The following is a 22515-nucleotide window of genomic DNA, read 5'->3' as shown; positions in this document are numbered from 1 at the left end:
GTTTTGTTTGAAAAAGTTTTATGCAAACACAACACAACGAATCCTTGTGCCGCCTCTCGCTCCTCCCACTCCATTGCCACCTGCTTGCTCCCTTGCCAACTGGTTGCCCAACCTTGCGTAATATTTTAATAAATTTTTGTCGCCGTCCAAGCGACAATGGGGCAACCGTTAGCCTTTGTCCAATTGCAGAAATCTTTCGCGCTTGCGTCGCAATTTGAAAGTGCGTCGAACCTGCGTGACGCAATTGAAGCTTAGCTCCCAAAATCAGGCAGGATCTAAAATTGGGAACACACACACAGGCACACATGAACAGACTCAATAATTTTTCCACTTGATGTTTGGCTTGATTGCAAAGCGCAATTTCCATGTCAAAGCAGATTTTCTAAATGATTTCATGTCCACTCAGAGCAAGTGAAAGAGAGAAAGAGACAGAGTGAGAGTGTGAGAGAGAAAGAGAGCAAGTTCCTTCACACGAAGCTAACACAAAATTTGCTAGTTTTCCACCTTCAATGGCGTGTGTCCTGGTGACGGCGGCGGCGCCACTGATGTGGTAATAAACACCCCTTGTGCAGTCTAATGGACCGTAATTAACTTGTGCGCCAACTTCAGCTGCGCTGCCTCAGTCAACGTCAGCGTCAGCGTCATCATCGTCGTCGTCATCGTGTGGTTGTCGTTGTACAAGCGATGAATAATAATTTTCGCCAGCAAATCGGGCAGGCAACCAGGACCAGAGACCAGAGACCAGAACTCGGCACAGTGGACAATAATGGCAGTTAAATGGCCAAAACAATTCGTTATCCAATTCAATTTGCATAATACATATATCCATATGGTTAATGGTGGGTCTCCTATATGGCTTATATGTTTTTCGGTATCGTGTTCAGATTGCGTCAAAATAATTGCCACAAGTTGTTGTCCCAATGATAAGCATCGATACTAAGTAGCACATAAAAGAGCCATTTGTGGCAATTTGATTGCATAGTTATCGATAATCCGGCATGCATATCGTAAAAGCTTCATTAATATTAATGAGTTCAATGAGAATGATAGCAAATGTCTAACAGAACAATGCATTGTTTAGCAAATAAACCATAAAGTTTGCAATAATACTTGCTAAGTATTCAATTTGGTATCGATAAGACAGAGTTTATATGAAAATTAACAACAATTGATTGTTAAAAATAGCTTTCTTAAATTTAAAACTTCCACATTGATGAAAGAAAATTTAATATGTATTAAATATAAACATAAAAATATAGATAAAATCGCAATGAATGCTTCGATATTCGATAAATCAATTTCCTATTTTTTGTGAAGTTCTGAAATTCAATTTTCAAATATGATTTAAGCCAATTTTAGTGCTTCTTGCCAATTTTCGTATTGATTTCTTACCATTGTGCTGGACTGCTGTTATTGCTATTGCTGTATTTGTTGTTGCTGCTGCTGGGATGGTGTTGCTGTTGCTGTTGTTGCTGCTGTTGCTGTTGTTGCTGTTGCTTGCGTGACGGATATTGCCTTGTCACTTGCATGTACGAGAAATGTTAAAACGCGCAGAGCGGGTTGAGTTACCAACGGGCTGACTTCTTTTTTTTCACTTAATGCCAGCAAAACCGCTGGCCAAGCTGGGGCAAACCGTGCGGAGCACCGAGACCAGCAACAGCAGCAACAGCAACAACAGCAAACCAGCAACCACTAACCACAGCGCGCCAATCAACGCAGAGAGTTATCCAACAAAAGCGACAGCAACAAAAACAACAAGGCATCAGTTGTTGTACCGTTCGAAAGTTGTGCTAAAATTTAATTAATTTTGCAATTTGCCTAGTCAAGCAGCAGCAGCAACAACGGCAACAATAGCAGCAGCAGCAACAGCAACAACTGCCAACGACAATTTCTATCTGGTATCGAAAAATTATGATGATTACCATTATTGCCACTAAGCACGGGCGTAGCCAAATGTAAGGCGATTTAGCTGGCGACTATTATAAATACAAATTTAATGAGCGCAACATATGCAGCAGCAGCAACAGCAACAACAGCAGCAACAACAACAAAATCGACTGGACTTTAATGCGATTACATGGCAGCGGCACATTTGTCATTTAGTAGGGGTCCATTTGGGTGCATGTGTGTGTGAGAGAGTGTATGTGTGTGAGTGTGTGTGGCAGCTTAAACAAATCAAGTCAAATTACTGCAATGCTATAGAAGAATCTGTAGCAGTCAGCCAACTGGCAACTGGCAACTTGCAACCAGCGACTGTTGTACCAGCCACAATGAAGGTTTGTGCGCATCCGTAAGATACATTTTGCTGCAGGCAGACAGTCCGACAGACAGGCAGACTGGCAGACCGGCAGACAGTCAGACAGCGGCAATTGCATGGCCATCGTGCATAACTTCAACTTTTATTGTTGCCCTCTCTGTTGCACTCTGTGGCATGCGGGCCACTGCAGCAGTAGCTGCCACAGCAGCAACAGCAGCAGCAGCCGTTGCTCATTAAGTGCCACTCTACGACAGTTGTCGCTAATGCCGCTGGCATGCCGCCTATACACCCCTCCTGCTAAACTCCTGCTGCCGCCAGTTGCAGTTCTCAGTCTCAGTTACTGGCGGGGTCGTCGTCACGGGCCATGCTGGGGTTACACACAGTCAACGTAAATTTGCAAATATTTGCTGAAATCAGACGACGACAAATGCAGCAGCAGCAGCAGCAGCAGTTGCATAAGTAGACGGGTCAGGGAACAGGAACAGGAACAGTGTAAAGGGTAAAGGGAAGGAGCACATAGGCACGCCTGGAATGGTAGTTGAGTTTGTTTTTCGGACTACGCTGTTTTAGGCGCTACTCCGCTAGACTCTTCCGCCTCCCCTTAAATGAGTGTTACTTGAATGTAGTGTAGTGTAGAAGGCATAAGAAGGAATATACACACTCAGAGCAGCCACTGCAAATAGATTTAACACTCGAGAGACAGGCTAAAGTAGAAGCAAGCCAAAAGGGTTTCCCTACACAACAAGAGAGTGAATTAAAGTATAGCTTTAGCTCTAGGTGTCCCGCTTAACTTAACGAACTTAAACCAAAGGACTAACAAACACAAATACCTCAGCTATGAAATGCGCTAAGTAGAGAAGTGTTTTCAGCTCAACTGAGCATGAATATTAAAAGCGGGTTTACAGCTAGATTTTGTAACTGGCTTTACTTTCTTAGGTGGGACTTGAATTGAAATGGAATTAGATACTAAAATTAAATGTATTTTAACATTAAAATGGAACCCCTTCTGCTAACTACACGCGTCTTAAGCTCACCTCCATTTGACTTTAGAAATAGTTGACTTGAAACAAAGTTAAGTGGATTCTTAATAAATAATAAGCTAATTTACGTGTAATTGGCAGGTGCAGAGTATATAAATACTTAAAGGTCAATTTGCCATGACATTTTAAAATGTTGGCTCCAAATGCAAAGGGTTAAACAAGCTTAAAAATGTTTAGAGTAAATAGGAAGATATTTAAGATATGAAAATATAAAACAAAAAAATTAAATTTCTTTAATAGTAAATACTTTTTTAAATAAAACAGTTTCTTAGATGAAAACCTTTAAATATAAAAGTGTAAATCAAAGAGTTGAACAATATTTAAAGGTTTACATATCAAATTTGAAAGACTCGAAAGCGCATCTAAGAACCATAAGCAGGAAATACATGTCAAATCTTTCTCAAAGTCTGAAATTCCCTTTTAGCTTCTCTCCAATGCATAAAAAACTATAATTAACTGTCTGTAAGCCCCGACTCCAACATAGGGTCTTCTCTAGGTTGCGTGTATGAAACTTGGTTTTCTTCAGAATAAAAAAAAAAGTACAAGTAATCGTACAATAAGCAATGGGAACCGTTTAATAAGCACTCATTGTGTCTTACCTGGATGACCCACTTGCTGTATGAGTATGAGTATGCGTATGAGTGTGAGTATGAGTCACAATTGTGTATTGAATATACTCATAAGTATCGTGTAATTTGTATTTTAAACGCAAGCAAACCATAATTTAAAAAAATGCGACGGCAACTCAACATTCTGGATCGGAGAACTCTGCGTGCAGTTTATCAAAGGAACTGGAACCGAAGTGAAGTCTGGATGGAGAAACGTTGGAGAGGGAGGGGGGGGAGATGAAAATGAATTACATGGCGACGTTGGCGGTGGCAGCAACCTGCAGAGTTGCGGCAGTTGTTAAAAATTATTATTAAGTATTTGCCGTGGCTTTCGTCTGAAACAAAGGCCAAGCTCTTAAATATTTAATAAGTACATAAAAAGAGCCCAAAGGAGAAGCGGTACAGAAGGAGAGAGAGGAAAAGAGATGGTGGGAGAGAGAGAGAGAGAGAGATAGAGAGTATGACTGTTGTTGAGTCATGTCAATTGGGCTTTGGAACCTGACTGACAAACTGGCAAACTGACTGACTGACTGACTGACTGTGCGTCCCGCTGCGGAGCTGGAAGTGGAATCAATACCCAGGCTCTGGCTGCCCGTCGTGCCACATACTCGTATACATGCATATATATTGTACTTGTAAGGATACACACACACACACACACACACACTTGTGCGCCCACTAACGGTGACAATAAATGAGTAAAAATGACTTTCAACGGAATGAAAATGAAACGACAACGACTACGAAATCGACGCCAGAGAACACAGAAAATCTGTCATCAACACGCACTCGACTGTGGGCCCATTGTGAAAGCCCATGAAATTTGATATCGATGCGTGGAGTACCATCCACAACTGACAACAACAACAACAGCAACAACAATAACACAACAACAGACAAGAGCACCGATAGGACAATCCTCCTGAACTGTCAGGCCAAGTAATTTGAAAATTTCAATATCTTAAGCACATTCTCGTTTTTTAGTGGCCATTATTATATGAAGAGCATTAAAAGTATTTATACAACTTTCAACTTTCAACAACAATTTTGCTCCAAAATATTGTTCAAATATTGCAGTTCATGTTGCTAATGTTTTTTTTTTCTTCTTTTTTTTTTTAACTCAGCTCCACATCCCCATCGATCGATTCTCCTGTGCACTTGAATCGAGGGTGACTTGATGGGTTTATGGTTGGCTGTCATAAAGTTATTATTAGAGAGGGTGACGATTTATTTTTTTTTTTTATTTTATTTGCTCTCTCGATGAACATGGCGAATGTGTGTTTACCAAATGGCTAAATGTGCTTTTATTAGCTACAACCGCAATGTTTAATAGTCTAGATATTATTGGGGCATCAACTTTTGGCAGTTGCCACAACATGTTGGCTCCCCTCGATGGAAAATCATAAACTGGTTTAGGTCAAGAGGTCGCAAAATTAAAGCATTATGTTGGTAGTTAAAAGTTAGTTACTTTGCCATACTTTAATGCGTGTCAAAATAATGTTATGCTTAAATCGATCGCAGTGCTATAAATTTAAGAAATGTGAATAAATGATAGGTTAGATTAAAAACTGTAATGGGAATTAAGCTTGCATTGATAAGAATTAATAGTAATTTAAATAAAAATCTCAAAATAAGTAAAGTTTGGTGATTTGTATAACACAAGTTATCTTTTATTGTTGATTTAAATACAAAAATTTCAAGAAATAAATAAATTTCAATTATCACAGAAAAATTCGTTATTAATAATTAAAAATATTAAAAGGAATTTTTAAACATTTCATTTGCCTTATCAATTGATTCTCAAGGAAATTTCATATTCCTTTTAACATATATTGCACTTTTTGCTTTTATTGCGCCGCCTTTTATGTCATTCGACTTTTGTGGCAACTCTCGCGATTTGAAAATTTACTACCTGCCACTAATCCCTATGACGCATGCAGCAGCGTTGAGAGTCCCTGGTAAAGCGTATGTAGTTTGTATCTGTTCCGACTCGTACATAGCTCAATTCCCTTTGCCGTGGAATAGAAAACAATGCTCGGGCATTCAGGCAAAAACTACCTGACCCCGACTCCGCACCCGACTACCGCTCCGACAAACCGACAACAAAGCCGGCCCTCAACTGCAATGCATTGCACCTGGTGCTCTGCTCTGCTGTGCCATGGATGGGATTGGGTTTGAGTTTGAGTTTGAGTTTGAGACTGGAGGCCTAGACTTAGTTGAGCGTGGTGCGTTTGGTTATATTTTTTGTTTTTCTTTTTTTTTATGCATTTGTGAAATAGCACGAAACATTTTATAACCTTACATGGAAATTTTGGGTTTATGTTGCTTTATTTTTTCAACCTCGAAACAAGTTGGACACAGCTGCTAAATCCCAACAATAACAACAACAATAACAAACAAGCGAAGAAGAAAACTTAAATAATGTTGAGCTTTTTGATGAACCCACACAAAAAATAAAAGTGATAGAAAAATATAAGATAAGCAGCAGCTCAACAGTCAACATTTTGACTGTGTGGCACTTGAGGCGCCATTGTAATAATAAAGCCAAATCAAGTCTAAATCAAATAGAGCAGCATAATCTGCCATAATACTCAGACACCCCCTGTCTTATCTTCCTGCATCCATCACTAATTTGAGGTGCGAGCGGCACTTGATCGCCCATCGTCAGCGTCACTTGTGTTGATCAAGAAACGAAAATTGAATATGAAAATGAAAATGAATATACTCAAATTTGTATTCGTATGAAAATGAAAATCAAAATGAATGTGTGGCTGTTGGCATAAATTGAATTTGATTGTTCAAGTAGTCAGTCAGGCGACTTGTCTCGCTCACTGTCTGTCTCATGTTGTATTGTCTGCCTCTGTATCTAATGTAAATTGTAATGTTGCACAGTGGGACGTGCAAGAGAAAAACATGACCAAATTAACACTATGAATAGTCTGCATATTAGAGAAATATTCATATTTTATCATCATATTCATTTTATTAGCATAATTATTCTAATAAATATATTTGTTTCATTAAAAAAAAAAAAACATTATACATCATTAAGACACGTTTTCGGAAAAGTCCAGTTTAAAAATGGGTCTAAACAAATTCCATAATATTCTCTTTTACATAATTATTTTCACTTTGCTCATTTAATAATCATATCGAATATTTTCTTTTGGATTCATTAATTATATTGGCAAACACCTTGTGAATATTTTTAAAAAGTATATTAATATATATTGCCTAGGTAAATTTTTGAACTAATAAATACAACTTTGTTTGCATTTACGTTTCGCCTAAATGAAATCATTTTTAAAATAAATTTTATGTCAAGTAGAACTGAATTTTTTACTTATTAGTCTGCCATACTTGTTGCACTGTGCGATGCCTTTTATTCAAATTCAGATCTCAAAAACAGCTGCTACACTTCATTACCATAAGGTTTGCATCCGAAGGGCAGACCTTGAGTCGCATATAGCTCTTGATATCCTCAATTCCCCCCTCAGTTAACCCCCTCATGGCAGTCTTCAGTTTACAGTCTCACCCTCATCCTACTCACATGCAATTTGATGTGTTATTATGCTTTTTGTTGCTTATCAAACTGAAAATTCAAATTCAAATTCAACTAGCGGCAGCACATTGTTTACAACGCCCCCACCTAAGGCAACAACAGCAACAACAACAACGACAGCAACACAACACAACACACAAACACTTGAAGAGCTGCAAAAGTGACACTTCTAAGAGATTAAAGTGACATGTAGTGCTGGACCCTGGTACCCAGAGATTCCACAGTGTCTGTAGAAAGTTGAGCGGCATGAAATGGAATTATTTGTTGTGCAGTTGATGTTCTCTCTCTCTCTCTCTCTTTCTCTGTGTGTGTAAATGTATCTAAGTGTGTGTGCTATGCATAGATTAATAAATTATAAGCCTGGTTGGCTTGTCGAGACCTTTGCGCTTTCTTTCTTTTCACTCCAACTCCTGGGGGACACTCACAATTCTCCAGCTACCAACTTCCAACTGCCAGCTCACAATTCCAACCTCCAACTCCAACTCCAACTGCAAACTGTGTGTGAATGTGGAGCAATTAATGCTCGTGTTTTGTCATTTCATGCCCCGGTTCTGTCACGGGATTGTACAACATGCAATACACATACAAATGTGACTTGTTGTTGTTGTTGTTTTTGTATTTTATGCACATAATTAAGCCGGTGTATCCGTAAAAGTATGCGACACTTCCGGCTCTGCTCAACTTGAAGATGGACTCTACCTCTCTCTCTCTCTCTCTGTCTCTCTTCTTTATCATCCTCTCTTATTCTCAGTCAGTCACTCAGTCTTCATCATTCAGCCTTAATACAATTCATTGAGCGTTGACCACGCTTCCAACTACTTACGTACTCTATATTGTACAAAAAGGGGTTATTTCTTTTCCTTTTATGCGGCATTTGTATTACGGTCCAGAGGTGGTGTACGGGGAAGGAGCACGGCATTGTCACGTTGTGGAGCTGAAAGAGACTGCGGAAATGCCAGAGCACGAGTGAAAAAATGCAGCTGGACAAGACGTGGGTCGAGATGAAAAGATATAACGTAACAGCAAAAGGAAAGGCATTTAATTAGTTCAACAGTTGTTATACTTACTTAAAAGCTAGGTTAGAGTTAAATACCAATCAAATTAAAGGAATTCTCAGATTTAACTTACAAAGCCAAAGTATTTTTAGACTATAAATTAAGAGTTGCACATGTTGAGATCGTAAGCTGATTAATTTTCATTGATTCATTGCCTTTAACGCTTAATACAAATCAAATCAAAGTTATTCTCAGATTAACCTTGAAGAGATAAAAACTATACACAGGTTGTAACTCAGGTGACTCAGAAGTTAAAATTAAACAAATTTAATTTCTTTTCAATTAATTTTTTTGCATTTTGCATTTCTCGTTATTTTCTGTTCGGTTTTTTCTTACTTCTCTTCAACGTTTGACAGTCCATTGATAGTTTCTGATTCATCTCAAAGTTCTCAATTCTGAAAGATGTATGCCTTACAATTGCACTTGAAATCTCTTATAGAAATGCTGTTTTCTATCATGAGATATAAAAGTGGAAGCATTTCGAAAAGCAAACTCAAGTTTATTTTGAAATGATTTATATATGAACGCTTATAGTATATATATTTAAAGAAAGGTCTTCAGCTGTTGGAGCTTTTTTGCGATTAAGCCATAACTTGTGCAGTTCTTGCTTTTGCTGACTTCAGCTTAATCCCTTTGGATGGTGTTTATAAAAAATCAACACTCCTACCGCTGGTTGAGCTTATCTGGACAGCTGAGCAGACAAGTTGTGAGTTGTGCGATACAAAATTTGACATATGTCATAAGCAAGCACACACACACACACACACACACACACACAGAGAGAGAGAGATACAAAAACTGTCAGACAATACTTGGTATATCACTCAAATGATGGGCCCAACATCTACTCATTTATAAGCCACAAAAAAACAAATCACTTGGGGCCAGCACAGGGCACTAAAGGAAGCACCTCCTACACTCTCGCTTCCCCCCTCTCCCTTGCCATAGGGGACAAGGCGCACAAGTTGGCATTATTTGAATTAAGTGCATACTTAAGCGTAATTTATTGGAAAATCCACAAGAAAACCACCAGCAACAACAACAACAAGAGCAGGAACATCAGGAGCCTGAGGGCCAAGCAGATTGTGGGCAAACTGTGTAAGCGCCAGTGGGTATTCCATACTCATAAATCTATTGTTTCAAGGCAATACTTAGTGGTGGTGTTGGTGTTGTTGGTGTTGCTGGTGGTGGTCGGTGGCTCATTAATCTGCAGAGACGAGTCCCAACTCTTATTCCCATTCCCATTCGCATTCTATCTATGTATGTCTATCTAGCGTCACTATTTGAATAGTGCGCTTTTTGTTTGTCCAAATGTCAGACTCTTTCTCAAAGCGTTATCTTAATAAACCCAGGCGACAACTGTTCCCCCCACCACCACCACCCCCACCCCTTTCTCCTTAGAAGTGGGTGTGGATTGTGGTTGATGTCGAGTGCCTTCTTTTCATTAGACTGTTACATATATATACTATATCCAGTGCCAGGGCAGTGGCATTTTCTCATCCTATTCCACACTCGCCATGTGAAACGAGTTATTGGCATGCATTGAATTCTGCTTTGGAATTTTTGTGTGTTGTCTGAACACAAGCCAAAGAGTAGACAATCATTGGCATGTATAGAATTTCACTGATTTATGTTTCATATGAGACGAAAGTGAATGACAGAGAGTGAGCGAACAGAAGGGTGGAAGGGAGGTTGAATGGGAGGTAAGTGGCTCCCCAGCTTCCTCAAGGCTCAGGCTCTGGCTCAGTCTCAATCTGAGACTTTGCCTCGTCTCCGTTTGGTGACAATGCAGTGATTACATCTTTTGAGCATTTTACTCCCGCACTTCCGCTCTTGTCTTCATCGTCATCAACATCATCATCATCATCATTCTCAACAACATCATCGGCATCATCATGTAAAGAAAGGCATGCCTTTGCTGAGAAATGATAAATTTTTGATTAAAGGCCCGCTGGGTTGGCTGCCTAGTTGTCTGTGTTTGGCATGCCTTTGATAGGAAACATACACACACGCACACACACATTAAAAACCGTAAGTTTGAAAAGTGTTGCAGTAACGTGTTGCTTAACATTGATGTATCCTGTAATTTTATAACATTTTCAAAAAATATTTTTTATTCTTATTATAACAGGAATTTTATTCGTTGGAATTTCTGTACTACATTTTATAAATACGGAGAAAAACATATATTTTACCTGGGCAGCTCTTCGACCCACTTGCAAATCGAATTTTTCAAAACGACGTCTGATTTCCGCACTTATGCATTAGAGCGAAACTACAATGAAAATTTCAGTCTTTTAGGTCTTACTGTTTGCCGATTTAAACACAATTGCAGATCGCATTTTCCAAAAATGTTTCTGTAAAAATTTAAGCCTTCTAGCTCTATCCGTTAAGTCTGTACACCAGACAGAAAATAAAGTATTGTTTACACCTATGATTATATCTTTAATGATGTCTTGTAAGACTTTAGGTACATCTCAAAATAATCAAAGCCTAAGCCTTTCTCGTTTACAGGGTATATAAATACTTTCTCAAGCTTGTTAAATTACATTTAGCAGCCAATGTTCATTGAGTTTTCGTTGATTGCCAGTTAAGAATATTTGACAGGCCCCCATTTCTTCTCCTGCTCTCTTCGATTACTCCAGTTAGTCGTTATCATTCATATTCTCAATCAAATTCCAAGTCAATCGCTGCTGTCAGCCATCCAAATGTTAATTTAAACAATTAATTTCAATCTATGGCATAATAATGTGTGTGTGAGTGTGAGTGTGAGTATGACCATAAGTATGCATGTGAGAATGTGAATACATCTTTAACATGTCAATTTGCAAATTAAATACCCAACTTGACAGACGGAAGGGACATTGGAAATAAGTGTGCCACAAACCGAGAGGGACAAAATTAAAGAACGAATTGCAGATGGAAATTGAGAGACAAGGAACAGGGAAGAGAAAATGAAAGACCACACAGTGTACAAGAGCACTAAATATAGATCTGATTTGGGCAGCGACAGTAGAGAGTAGAGTTTGTGACTGATTTTCGAGTGGATGGGAAGATTGTAAATTGAGGGTCAGTACTTAGAAGACAATTTGTAGAGACAATTTAATTGAATCAAAGTGCTCACTTAAGCTCTTTAATCTAATTGTTGTTAGCTTAAAATGGTGTAAAATAGATCAACTTGAATAGGAAAACAACTCGAGTTTGACTAGAAAATGCGTAACACTACATTCATTAAGCAAATTAATGGGTAAAAAGAAAGCAACTCAATTTCTTAATCAACGTTCATTAAAATTCCGACTAACTTTGCTAAAGAAAAGTACAAAAAAAAGTTGAAAAAAACACATGTTCCTTAAGGTGTACACTTGTGGCTAATAAGTTGAGTCATTAGCTCTTCGTTATCTTTCTCAAACTATTCTTAAAGGAACATATGGTCACAATATAATAATAGTTCTTAGACCGAGGTGATTAGTCTTCCTCTATTGGAGCTGTCAGCTACTGCTACTGACAGGTGGTTTTCTGAAACAACCCCAAGGAAATGGTAGGCAGGACCCTAAAGGTTTCTTGGGAATGTAAAGCTGGCATTTGAAATTTTTGATTAAGACTGGGGACTAAAATAGAGAATAATAAATAATAAACTCTCTCTGCAAATTCAACACTTTTATTTCTCTGCAATTTGAAAATTGAAAACTTTTCTTTCAACCCATCAAATCTCAACTGTCACATTATTTTCATTTATTTTTTAATTTGCATTTAAGTGATATAAAGCGTGACATAAACATGTGTGTATGTGTATATATAGTTTATTCATGTTTGCTATACTATAATTGTTTGCTTTTGTGAGTGGATCTATATATTTATATCACAGTCAGTAACAATTTCCTGCTTTTGCACTGACACAGACACGCTTGCCGAATTTATAGATAATTTTTCATGATTTTTCTTGACATTCATTTCTTTTTTTTTGTCTTCTCTTCTCTCTCCTCTCTGCTCACAGCAGGTCACAGGCAAACGGAGCTGATGATGTTCATAACGATGATGAAGTTGCTGGCGAGGCGAGTCTAACTGCTGACAGCAAAGTGCAGCGCTGCAAAGACGTGCGTATCTCAAAGATACAAATAGTAGAAGCGCATTTCCGCCTGGTCGCCTACCTAACAGCGTGGACGGAACGGAACGGGACGTGGTCGGCTACCTACGTAGAGCTCTCGTTGCTCTTTTGTTCATCACTCGTCACTTGTTACTCGCTGCTCTCCCGCTCTCTGCTCTCTGCCGCGTCGCTGCAACTGTCCAGCTGCTATCAGTTCTGCCGTGGCGCGCGGTCGCGACGGTCCGCAAAAACAACAAAAATAAAGTGTAGAAAAGAAACGAAACGGAATAAGTGAGCGCCGAACAACGAGAATCGAACAACGACAACAATAATAGCAACAACAACAACGAAATTTATATAAATAAATACAAAGTGCGGGGAGGAAATACGTTTACGGTAACGGAAAACGGAAAACGGGAAACGGTCGCCATCAATCCTTTTTCCTTGTGCAAATATTTGTGGAAACGTGATTGCTGTTGACAAAGTGGCGTCCGCACACGTACTCGATACTTTCAATTAGGCACGTTGCTTATAAATGTGCCACAATGTCGTCGCCGTCGAGGACGACGCAACCGTCAACGCTGCAACCACCGACGCGTTGTAAAGCCACCGCCACGGCTAAGGCTAAGGCTTTAATCCTATTTCGTCTGAGGTCCCCCTTTCCGCTGTTGTTACTCCTGCTGCTGCTGGCCATTACGGTGCATGGTGAGCCGTATGCCGGCGGCTTTGGCAGCTCGGCAATTTCCAGTGGCGGTCTCGGTTCCGTTGGCATTCACATACCCGGCGGCGGAGTGGGCGTCATTACGGAGGCACGTTGCCCACGGGTTTGCTCCTGCAGCGGCTTAACCGTTGACTGTTCGCATCGTGGATTAACGCAGGTGCCACGCAAAATCTCAGCGGATGTGGAACGACTGTAAGTATATTGTATAAATGTTTATATGCCCTACAACTAGCAGGCATAACCAAAATAATTAAATGAAAACAGCAGTTAAACTAGGGAGATTGAAAACTATTTAAAAATTAAATACAATTAAATCATAGGTGTGTAAGCTCAGGAGTTTCTAAGGATATCAGTGTCCAGCTAGAGGAAATGTAGTATCTTTAGTATTTTTTAAATATAATTAAACAAATTTAAATATTGTCAGATAAAATAAATGCAACTATAGTAAATTATAAACAATTTTAGCCTAAAAAAAACTATAGAAATTGTTCAAATTATTGTGAATAAAAAAGACGTACTCAAGAAATTATGATTATAATAAAAAACAAACATAAGGAACATTTAAGGAATCTTGAAATGTGAAGAATGCGATTAGATCTCTAGGAATCAGATAATATATACACGTTAAAGATGTTGCAAAATTCCTTTATAAAAGGAATTAATAATAAAGCAGATGTTTTGGAATTCAGCTAACAAAGCGTTATAGATGGGATTCGACTGATATGATAATCATGCATACTCTAACAAACACACATGTATTTCATATGTGGGAAATGTTCTTATCTGAAGTTGTTTGGATCGCGAACTGCCCGATCAAGTTTTTAGCCTTGACACTGAATGATCTATATGCGAGTGTGTGTGTGTGTGTGTGTGTGTTGTTACATAAGCACTTACTTACACTGTAACAACAACAGCAGCAGTCGTGAGCAGATGCCCATTTCTGATATTTACATAAAAATCAGCATAGACAAACAACAACAGCAACAACAACAACAACAAGAGTAATACGGGAAGAGCTAAAGGCAAATAAAGCCGTGACCATGTCGTGTGTCGATAACAACGAAAAACAAATGGACGAGGGCGACGGAATCGATGGAAACTGCCGTCTTGTGCTGTCTCCGGAGTCGTACATTAAATCGCCATTAAGTTTATTAATTGTCGCCGACGGAGGAGCGCATCAAGCTTGCAACTTGCCACTTGCAACTGGCAGCGTCCACTTTGGCAATTGTTGCATGCAACTGCAAATGCATTAAGCCGAACGTCTGCGTTCGTCGGACGCCACATAAATTAACGCGCCGGCAATTAGCAAGTGTATGCAAAATGCCACAGAGCCACACCTCCGCCCAGCCCCCTCGCAGTCCATTTAATCCCCGGTAGACCTATAGACCGCTGCACAGCGTCAGCGTCAGCGCCACTCGGCGACCTCAAAAGCTGCAGTTTTTTTTTTTCTACATAAATTAATAACAGATATCAACGTTGACTGCTGCTGCAACAACAACAACGACAACAACAACATAGCCCAGTTATAAGCAGTCGGGCGCTCCGAGCCAGTCAAATAGCGCTCAGGGACACATTTGTTTTATGCAAAAAGCAACAGAAAATTAAAAATAATAAAAAAAAAAACATTGCTAAAGCAGAAAACAGAAAACATATCAACATGCACGGCATATTTGCATTTTAAAATACCAAACGGCTGCCTCAATGGCACAGGGTGTTTCACGACATTGCGGAAAAACTGTTGAGCGACATTTTCAGATTTTAATACAAGTCAAAATTCATTTTCAAAATGAAATATGAAAACTATGAAAAGCAAAGGAAATCACAAGAAAATTCAAATGTGTTTGAAGACCAAGAACTTATGGAAACGAGGTATAAAAAAGTAACAGCTCTGATGAAAAGTGGTTGAAATTCGAGTACTACGCAGGGAAATTAATTGAAAGATGAAACATGAGCTGCACAATACAAGAAGATACTTAAAAATGATTGACAGTTTGATTTAAAATCCATAAAAGTATATTTATAGCCCTTTTGGGACTTCGAATCTTTGTTGCAGTAATTGAAAACCGATTTAAAACTAACAAACGTATTATTATTTCATGTTTATTCTATTATTATGTTACTAAGCAACACTTAAGACTCTTAAAAAAAGATTTAAAATTAAAACAAGAATGTTGTATTATGAATTTTTAGCCAAATTGCAATCAAAAGAAATAATAGGTATTAGATTATTAGATTTTAATATTCAAAGGGAGTCTTTAAAAGGCACAGTTTTTTTCCCATTAAGGTTACACAAATAAATTAACTTTCAGTAATTAATATTTTTTATTATTACAAATGCTAAGCTGATAGCTTTTTTATTCTTATAAGTGAAATAATATATTTTTGGTTTTGTATTTATAAATCCTATTAAAAGTACAATTATTTTTCACATTAACATATTATCCTGAGGTACTAACAACAATTAATTCCACAGCATTAATTAAAGGACTCTTTACCACATTTTAATTATTGTTTGCTCAATTACAACATACGTAACACGACAAAAAACTGCTTTCATTAGCAGTGATAATCATCAGTTGATTGAAAAGAGAGTTGAATCACCCTAATGCCATATAGAACCCAGAACTAGCAGTAGACACACTTGTACATATGCATGTGTGCTGTTGTTGTTGATGTTGTTGTTTTTGTTGTTGTTGTTGCTGTGTTAGTCGTGTGTGCACATCAAATATTGAACATGCCCACAACTATCGGCTGGCAAAGCAGCAAATAACAAAACAATGCCAATGCAAAACTGGAGCCCAGCCCAACCAATATGGAACAGCAGAGGCCCAGAGCCACAGATCCTAACACAGAGACAGAAACAAAACGAATGCCATAGTCAGATCCAGAGTAAGAGCCGACTTGCCATTTAATTACACAGCAAAGTCATGGCATGGAAATGGAATTGGGAACGGGTATGGGTATGGTCTATAGTGACAGGGAGGATTAGAATGGTCACATGGCAGGCACAGTCTGTGTGTCAGTCTGTCAGTTTGTCAGTTCGTCAGCCACCCACACCGTTTGTACAATTGACACGAGAACGATTTTGCATATATAATTTTTTTCCGTTTTTTTTTTCGGGCCAAAAACCCAAACTCAACCCAGACGAACTTAACCCCAATTTGTGCCCAAAAGCCCTTTCACACCTAGCACACAGCTAGCACCTCCAAACAAACAGCAAAAAAGGTGAGCCTAATTTATAGCTCTGGCAGAATCTTCAAAGACAGGCTAAAAAAAAAAAAGAAAACAAAAAAAATAAAGCTAAAGTAAAAAGCAACTCGAGCTGAAATCTAATTGGACCCTAAAAACTAACAAAAGCTTTGGCCAATTTGTGAATGCCTCAAAGATTTAATGAAGTTAAATGTTAAATGTTTAATTATAACAAAACGGCAACACACACACAGACACACACACACATATACGCCAAGCAAAGGCTTTAGACAGTCGAGAGTTTTATAATTATTTTTGTAAAATCTTTTGAAAAATGTCTGTCAATTAGAAGCGACTTTTGTTTCAGGTCTTGTCTCCCCGGTATCTTGGTATAGTTGTGGGTCTATGTAATCAGTTGGATCTAACCAAAAGATGCCCACATCTTGCCAAGATATTAAGCTCATTAAAAAAAACTCCAACTATGTGTGTGTGAGTGTGTGTGTGTGTGTGTGTCGGCATCTTGATGTGAGTTTCATTAAGGCTTGAGCGAAAAATATACAAACAACAAGAAATAATGGCAATCTTCAAGTTAACGAATGTTGAATACACTTGCCAATTTTCTGTGGAATTTAGTGGAAGAAAGTTGTTTAATCGATTGTATCTTAGTATGTCTCGTTTTTAGTTTGTGAATCAAAATGAACGCCAACAGTAAGACAGACAACTGGCCGCCTTGCTTAAGTATCTATACGGTCTGACACGCCTTCGAGACGTCACAAATTGTACGGCAACACTGTAATACCCTTAGCAAGTGTATAGTAAAATATTTCTCGTTTGTGGCCCAGACCGAAGGTCTTACTACCTGTTGTGGCTCTGCCTCTTTACAGCCAACCTTACTCAAAAAGCAGCTGAGAGTCTCGGGCGACTCTGACCAGATCACCAATGAGATGATGTTGTTGTTCTTTTAGTTTTGTTGTTGTTGTTGCTGTTGTTGTTGACTGCTGGCTGCGCATGCGCAGCTCTTTTAGGTATTTTGTATCTCTTAGGTTGCATTTCATTGTTATGACATCTGCAGGTAACAAATTTTCTGTATCTCTCTGTCTGAAAGAAACAAGTTTTATTCCTGCGCCTGCGACTGCAACTGCGCATGTTAAATGATTAAATATCATATTTTTGTTATCAGACACAAAGGCTGGGTTTTCAACAGGCTAAACCGCATCTTCTACGTATCTCAGATGCTGTTGTTGTTGCTGCCGTTGTTGTGCCTTGTCTTACAAGCAATTAAAAATTATTATCGCTGCAAACAGAGTTTGTCTCAGCTGATTTCGATTAACCAACTACTTGGCTTGCAACATAATTACCAGCAATTTCTTATCAAATTTTATAATCTTTTGATTGTGTTTTCTTTCTGTTTCTCTTTTTTCTCACAGCGATTTACAGGGCAACAATTTGACCGTGATATATGAGACGGACTTTCAGCGCTTGACCAAGCTGCGAATGCTGTAAGTATAACCCGATTTAATTAAACTAGCTTAGTATTTTTTTAAACTTAACCATTGCGTAAGTCAAAGTGTTGCATGCAAATTGACACCAAATGTCAAGATAAAATTTACATAAATTTTAACTGCAAATTGTGATTGCAAGTTTCGAGTAAAACGGGTTGCGTTTATTTTCTAATACTTATTTTTTCTTCGTTTATGTAGAACATAAAAGCTAGTAGTATTTGATCTGTCTTAACTGAAATCTCTATATTTTTCCGCTTCTTTCTATAGTCAATTAACGGATAATCAAATACATACCATTGAGAAGAATGCATTGCAAGATTTGGTTTCCTTGGAGCGACTGTAAGTAGAGATCTATTTCATCTGAGAAATCTGTTGAAAATCGACTTTGCTAGTGCATGCAATTAATTTAACAACTAATTCACTCTGAACTAACCAAATTTGATGCTCTTTATAGAAATAGATTCACATAGCTCGTAACTATACATAAAAGAATTCGATTTCGTTGAGTTTTAAGTTTAACTTTTTGTATCTTTTTTTCTCGTTTCGTTTTATGCATATCTCTCTACTTTCGTTGCGTTTCGTTTTGCGTATCTAATCTGCTCGTTCACCAAAAAAAAAAAAAAAACAAACAAAAAAACTACAAAAATCAAACAAAACACCAAAATCAAATCAAAAAAAAAAACACTTAAACTGTATAAATCAGACGCCTAAACAACAATCGGCTTAAGGCAATACCTGAAAACTTTGTGACAAGTTCAGCGAGTCTTTTGCGATTGTAAGTAATCAATGTAGACATATAGCTATTATATATCTATCTACAAAGTAGTCTGTAGAACCGTAGAATCTGATTACATACTGACTCTCAAAACCTTCCTCTTCCTGCTTGCCTGCTTGAATGCTGCCTGTGCACTTCACCCACTTACAGGGACATCTCGCACAACATCTCGCACAATGTCATCACAACGGTTGGCCGAAGGGTCTTTAAGGGCGCCCAGTCGCTGAGGAGCCTGCAGCTGGACAACAATCAGATCACTTGCATGGACGAGCATGCCTTCAAGGGATTGCTTGAGCTGGAAATACTGTAAGTACCAGGGAAGGGCCAGTTAGGGATGGGCAAACTACACAATGAAAAGCGCAATTACTGGTAATTTACAGTGTTGGTAAGGTATAATAGCATAGAATTAACAGTGCTGAAAAGGTCTAAGATGTTTTTAATAATCAGCAAATAAATAAGTGTTGAAAATGTATATATAATAATAAAAAAAAATATTTCTTTAAAATGGAAAATTCAAATCTTTCCGTTTTTCCACACTTTCCCCTTAAATGATGTAACTTAGTCAAAATTTAACCGATTTTATTGAGGAATGTTAATTTTATCATTATAATATAATAAACTTTTTTGAAAAAATCACAAACCACTTAAAAATAAAAAATGAAACTATAAGAAAATGCAGGGAATGAATTATTTTATCACTTTATGATTTATAATAGCGCTCGAGTGTGTGTTTGCCCATCCCTAGATTGAACTAGCCAAGGAGGCAGCAAAAGATGCATTCACTTGATAATGCAACTTATTTTTTCCAATTTTCTTACTTCATCTCTTTCCTTTCTCTGCCCCTCTCTCTCTCTCTCTTCCGCTCTCATCGGTGCAGCACACTGAATAACAATAACTTGACCGCTTTGCCGCACAATGCCTTCGGGGGATTGGGAAAATTGCGGGCGCTGCGCCTATCGGATAACCCGTTCGCCTGCGATTGCCATTTGTCCTGGCTGTCGCGCTACCTACGCAGTGCACCACGTCTCGCTCCCTATACGCGCTGCCAGTCGCCATCGCAGCTGAAGGGCCAAAACGTGGCGGACCTGCACGATCAGGAGTTCAAATGCTCAGGTATGTCCATTGAACAAATGGAACCAACCCCCCCAAAAATGGACAAATGTCGTGGTGGCTTATGAAGCTATGCCAAATTAATTAGTTTTATATGCCAAGCAACCACATCCGAGTCTCAGTCACAACAGCGTACACAACAAAACAAAGCATTGTAAATCATAAGCAGTCATATGGGCACGCCCCCGCTGTGCCGCCCACTCCAAACCAATAACATCAGCGGCAACAATAGTTTGTTTCTTGCCAAACACGATGGTTGAGGGGGGAACAAGGGGAAATGGGGAAAGGGGGGCATCATCGTGTGTTTGCCAAAACGTTTAACGCCGTCATCGCTTGCTTGATTGGGATGCAGATGCTCAACCGCTGCGGGCCCAAGCAGCATTTGGAAAGCCTCCATCTGAGCGTCGAACGACTCCAAAACTTTGCTGTGCTCAATGAAGCGGAAAATGTGCGCCAAACGATGCCATGAAACGAGTTTTTTTTATTTCATCGTTATTATGCTTGTTATGCTCTTAAATCAGAAGGGTTGAATCAATTTCGTATACAATTTGCTAAAGATTTATGGCCAAGTTAGATTGTTTTTATAAAACTATAGCCTCATCCTAATTTTTTTCCGCTATAGTAATAAAATTATAAATAATCTGACGTGATATGAGCTAAATTATCTCGTTTATCATTAGAACAATATCGAAATAATTTCAAAGTTAAGAAAACTCTAAGTTTATTAAAATAAATCGGAGTTTTAATATTTTAATATTATTAGAAATATTCGTATTCAATTAATAACAGTATTAATTCCAACAAAATCAATCCTGTAAGAACCATTTTTAATTTTGCTGAACCAAAAAAAATTTCAGAGATAGGATTCAAAACTGTTTTCGGTTTATTTTGTAATAAACCATAGTGGTAAAAAAATGCAATTAAATAGAAAAATCTAAGTAATGATTCATTCAAATTCTCAGCTAAATAATTCGCTTAATGTTAAAGCCAAGTTGCACTTTCATGGATTTTAAACTCTCAAAATTATATCAATTTCTGGAGAGAAACCCTATTAAAAAAGAGTATATTATATTGCTACTCTATAAATCACTTTAAAAATGCTGCACAATCTTTAATCCTTGTGCATTGTAGGGCATATGAAATTCGTGATGTTTGTTGCTCTCTTTTGGTTTCGCTGCTTGTTTGACTTTCGTTTTGTAGACGAAATGCTATGGAATTATGTGGGTAAACATTTATGACCAGCGGCTGTTGTGGAGCTCTCGTTGGGTTGGAGCCACATCTTTGCCGTGTTGTGTGCGCTGTGCAGTAGCATTCATAATTATGTGGTTTGTTGCTGTTGCTGCTGCTGCTGCTGCAGCTGCTGTGGATCAAATCAAAGCCAAGTGGCTTGGTCGATGTAACCAGCTAAATATGCAGTATGACGTTTGCTTTACACTTGCCACTTAGCCACTTGCTGCACACTTGCAGGTCTCACCGAGCATGCGCCAATGGAATGTGGCATCGAGAACAGTTGCCCCCATCCCTGTCGATGTGCCGATGGTATTGTTGATTGTCGTGAGAAGAGCTTGACGAGTGTGCCCGTTACTCTGCCAGATGATACCACCGAACTGTAAGTTGCAATTCAACCAAGTCTACAATCTTTTTCGAATCATATGCTAAAACTAATTCCTTTTTGTTTTCTGCAGTCGCCTTGAGCAAAATTTCATTACGGAGCTGCCAGCGAAATCCTTTTCGAGCTTTCGACGATTGCGACGCATTGATCTGTCCAACAACAACATCTCGAGGATTGCACACGATGCTCTTAGTGGCCTAAAGCAGCTAACAACGCTGTAAGTAGACGCACATTAAGCAACAAGTAGCATGCCACAAAATGTGCACTCGCTACGCTGAGTGTATGCAAGTATGAGTGTGAGTGTTGGTGTGTGTGTGTGTGTGTGTGTGGAGTGGTGTCAGTCAGTCACACTCCTTGACAGCCACTGGGCCTAGGTCTAAGCTTCAGCTGGAGGGGCTAATCGGCCTATGCTAAGCGTTGCCAACACCGCAAGGCATCAGATTACCTTCGTTGGCCCCAGTCTGTATGCATATGTGTGTGTGTGTGTATGTGTGAATATGTGTGTGCTAAACCAGTTGCCGCCCGCAATGACAACAACATGAATCCACCACAACAAAAGCAGCATTGCTGGCCTACCTTTATATACCCTGTAGCCATGAAATTATCAAAGTGGGCATATTTAAGTCTGCAAAAGTGAGAAATACGCTCTTTTCATAACAAAGCTTATATACATTATTCTACATTATTACTACCTGTGGCAATCCAAAAATATGTATACTATTTTGTAAAGAAAAAAATCTATAAAAACATTAAAGAAATGTACATCGACTTGGTGGTGCAAAGAGGTTATAACTTCTTAGCTTGGAAATTACCAGTTTGTGAAAAAATGCCAAGGGAAAATTTGATGACAGATGGCTTAGGATCGAAAAAACATCAAATTTTTTAGATGATAAAAATTTAAATGCAGAATCAATTTAGAGGCCAAATTATGATCAAAATGACATTCCGCGCGAAAATCGGTTGAGTTTTGACAAAGTTATGAGGGATCAAAGTTTTTGAA

At 38.5% G+C, this 22515-nt stretch overlaps 1 protein-coding gene across 1 annotated transcript in view; it reads left to right on the top strand.

Annotated features, from left to right (window-relative positions):
- Positions 1-22515, top strand: part of LOC117783196 (protein slit) — a 57771-nt gene that overhangs the window by 17776 nt on the left and 17480 nt on the right. Inside the window, 8 exon segments of the mRNA XM_034620465.1 lie at positions 12517-13519; positions 17944-18015; positions 18286-18357; positions 18722-18793; positions 18944-19099; positions 19671-19906; positions 21371-21512; positions 21589-21732. Of these exon segments, the coding sequence (XP_034476356.1) occupies positions 13152-13519; positions 17944-18015; positions 18286-18357; positions 18722-18793; positions 18944-19099; positions 19671-19906; positions 21371-21512; positions 21589-21732 (1262 nt within the window). The 5' untranslated portion in view covers positions 12517-13151.

Source organism: Drosophila innubila, assembly GCF_004354385.1.
Source record: "Drosophila innubila isolate TH190305 chromosome 2R unlocalized genomic scaffold, UK_Dinn_1.0 1_C_2R, whole genome shotgun sequence".
In the NCBI taxonomy this organism is placed as follows: domain Eukaryota; kingdom Metazoa; phylum Arthropoda; class Insecta; order Diptera; family Drosophilidae; genus Drosophila; species Drosophila innubila.
The sequence above is the reverse complement of the archived record's forward strand: the minus strand, read 5'-3'. Positions and strand labels throughout refer to the sequence as shown.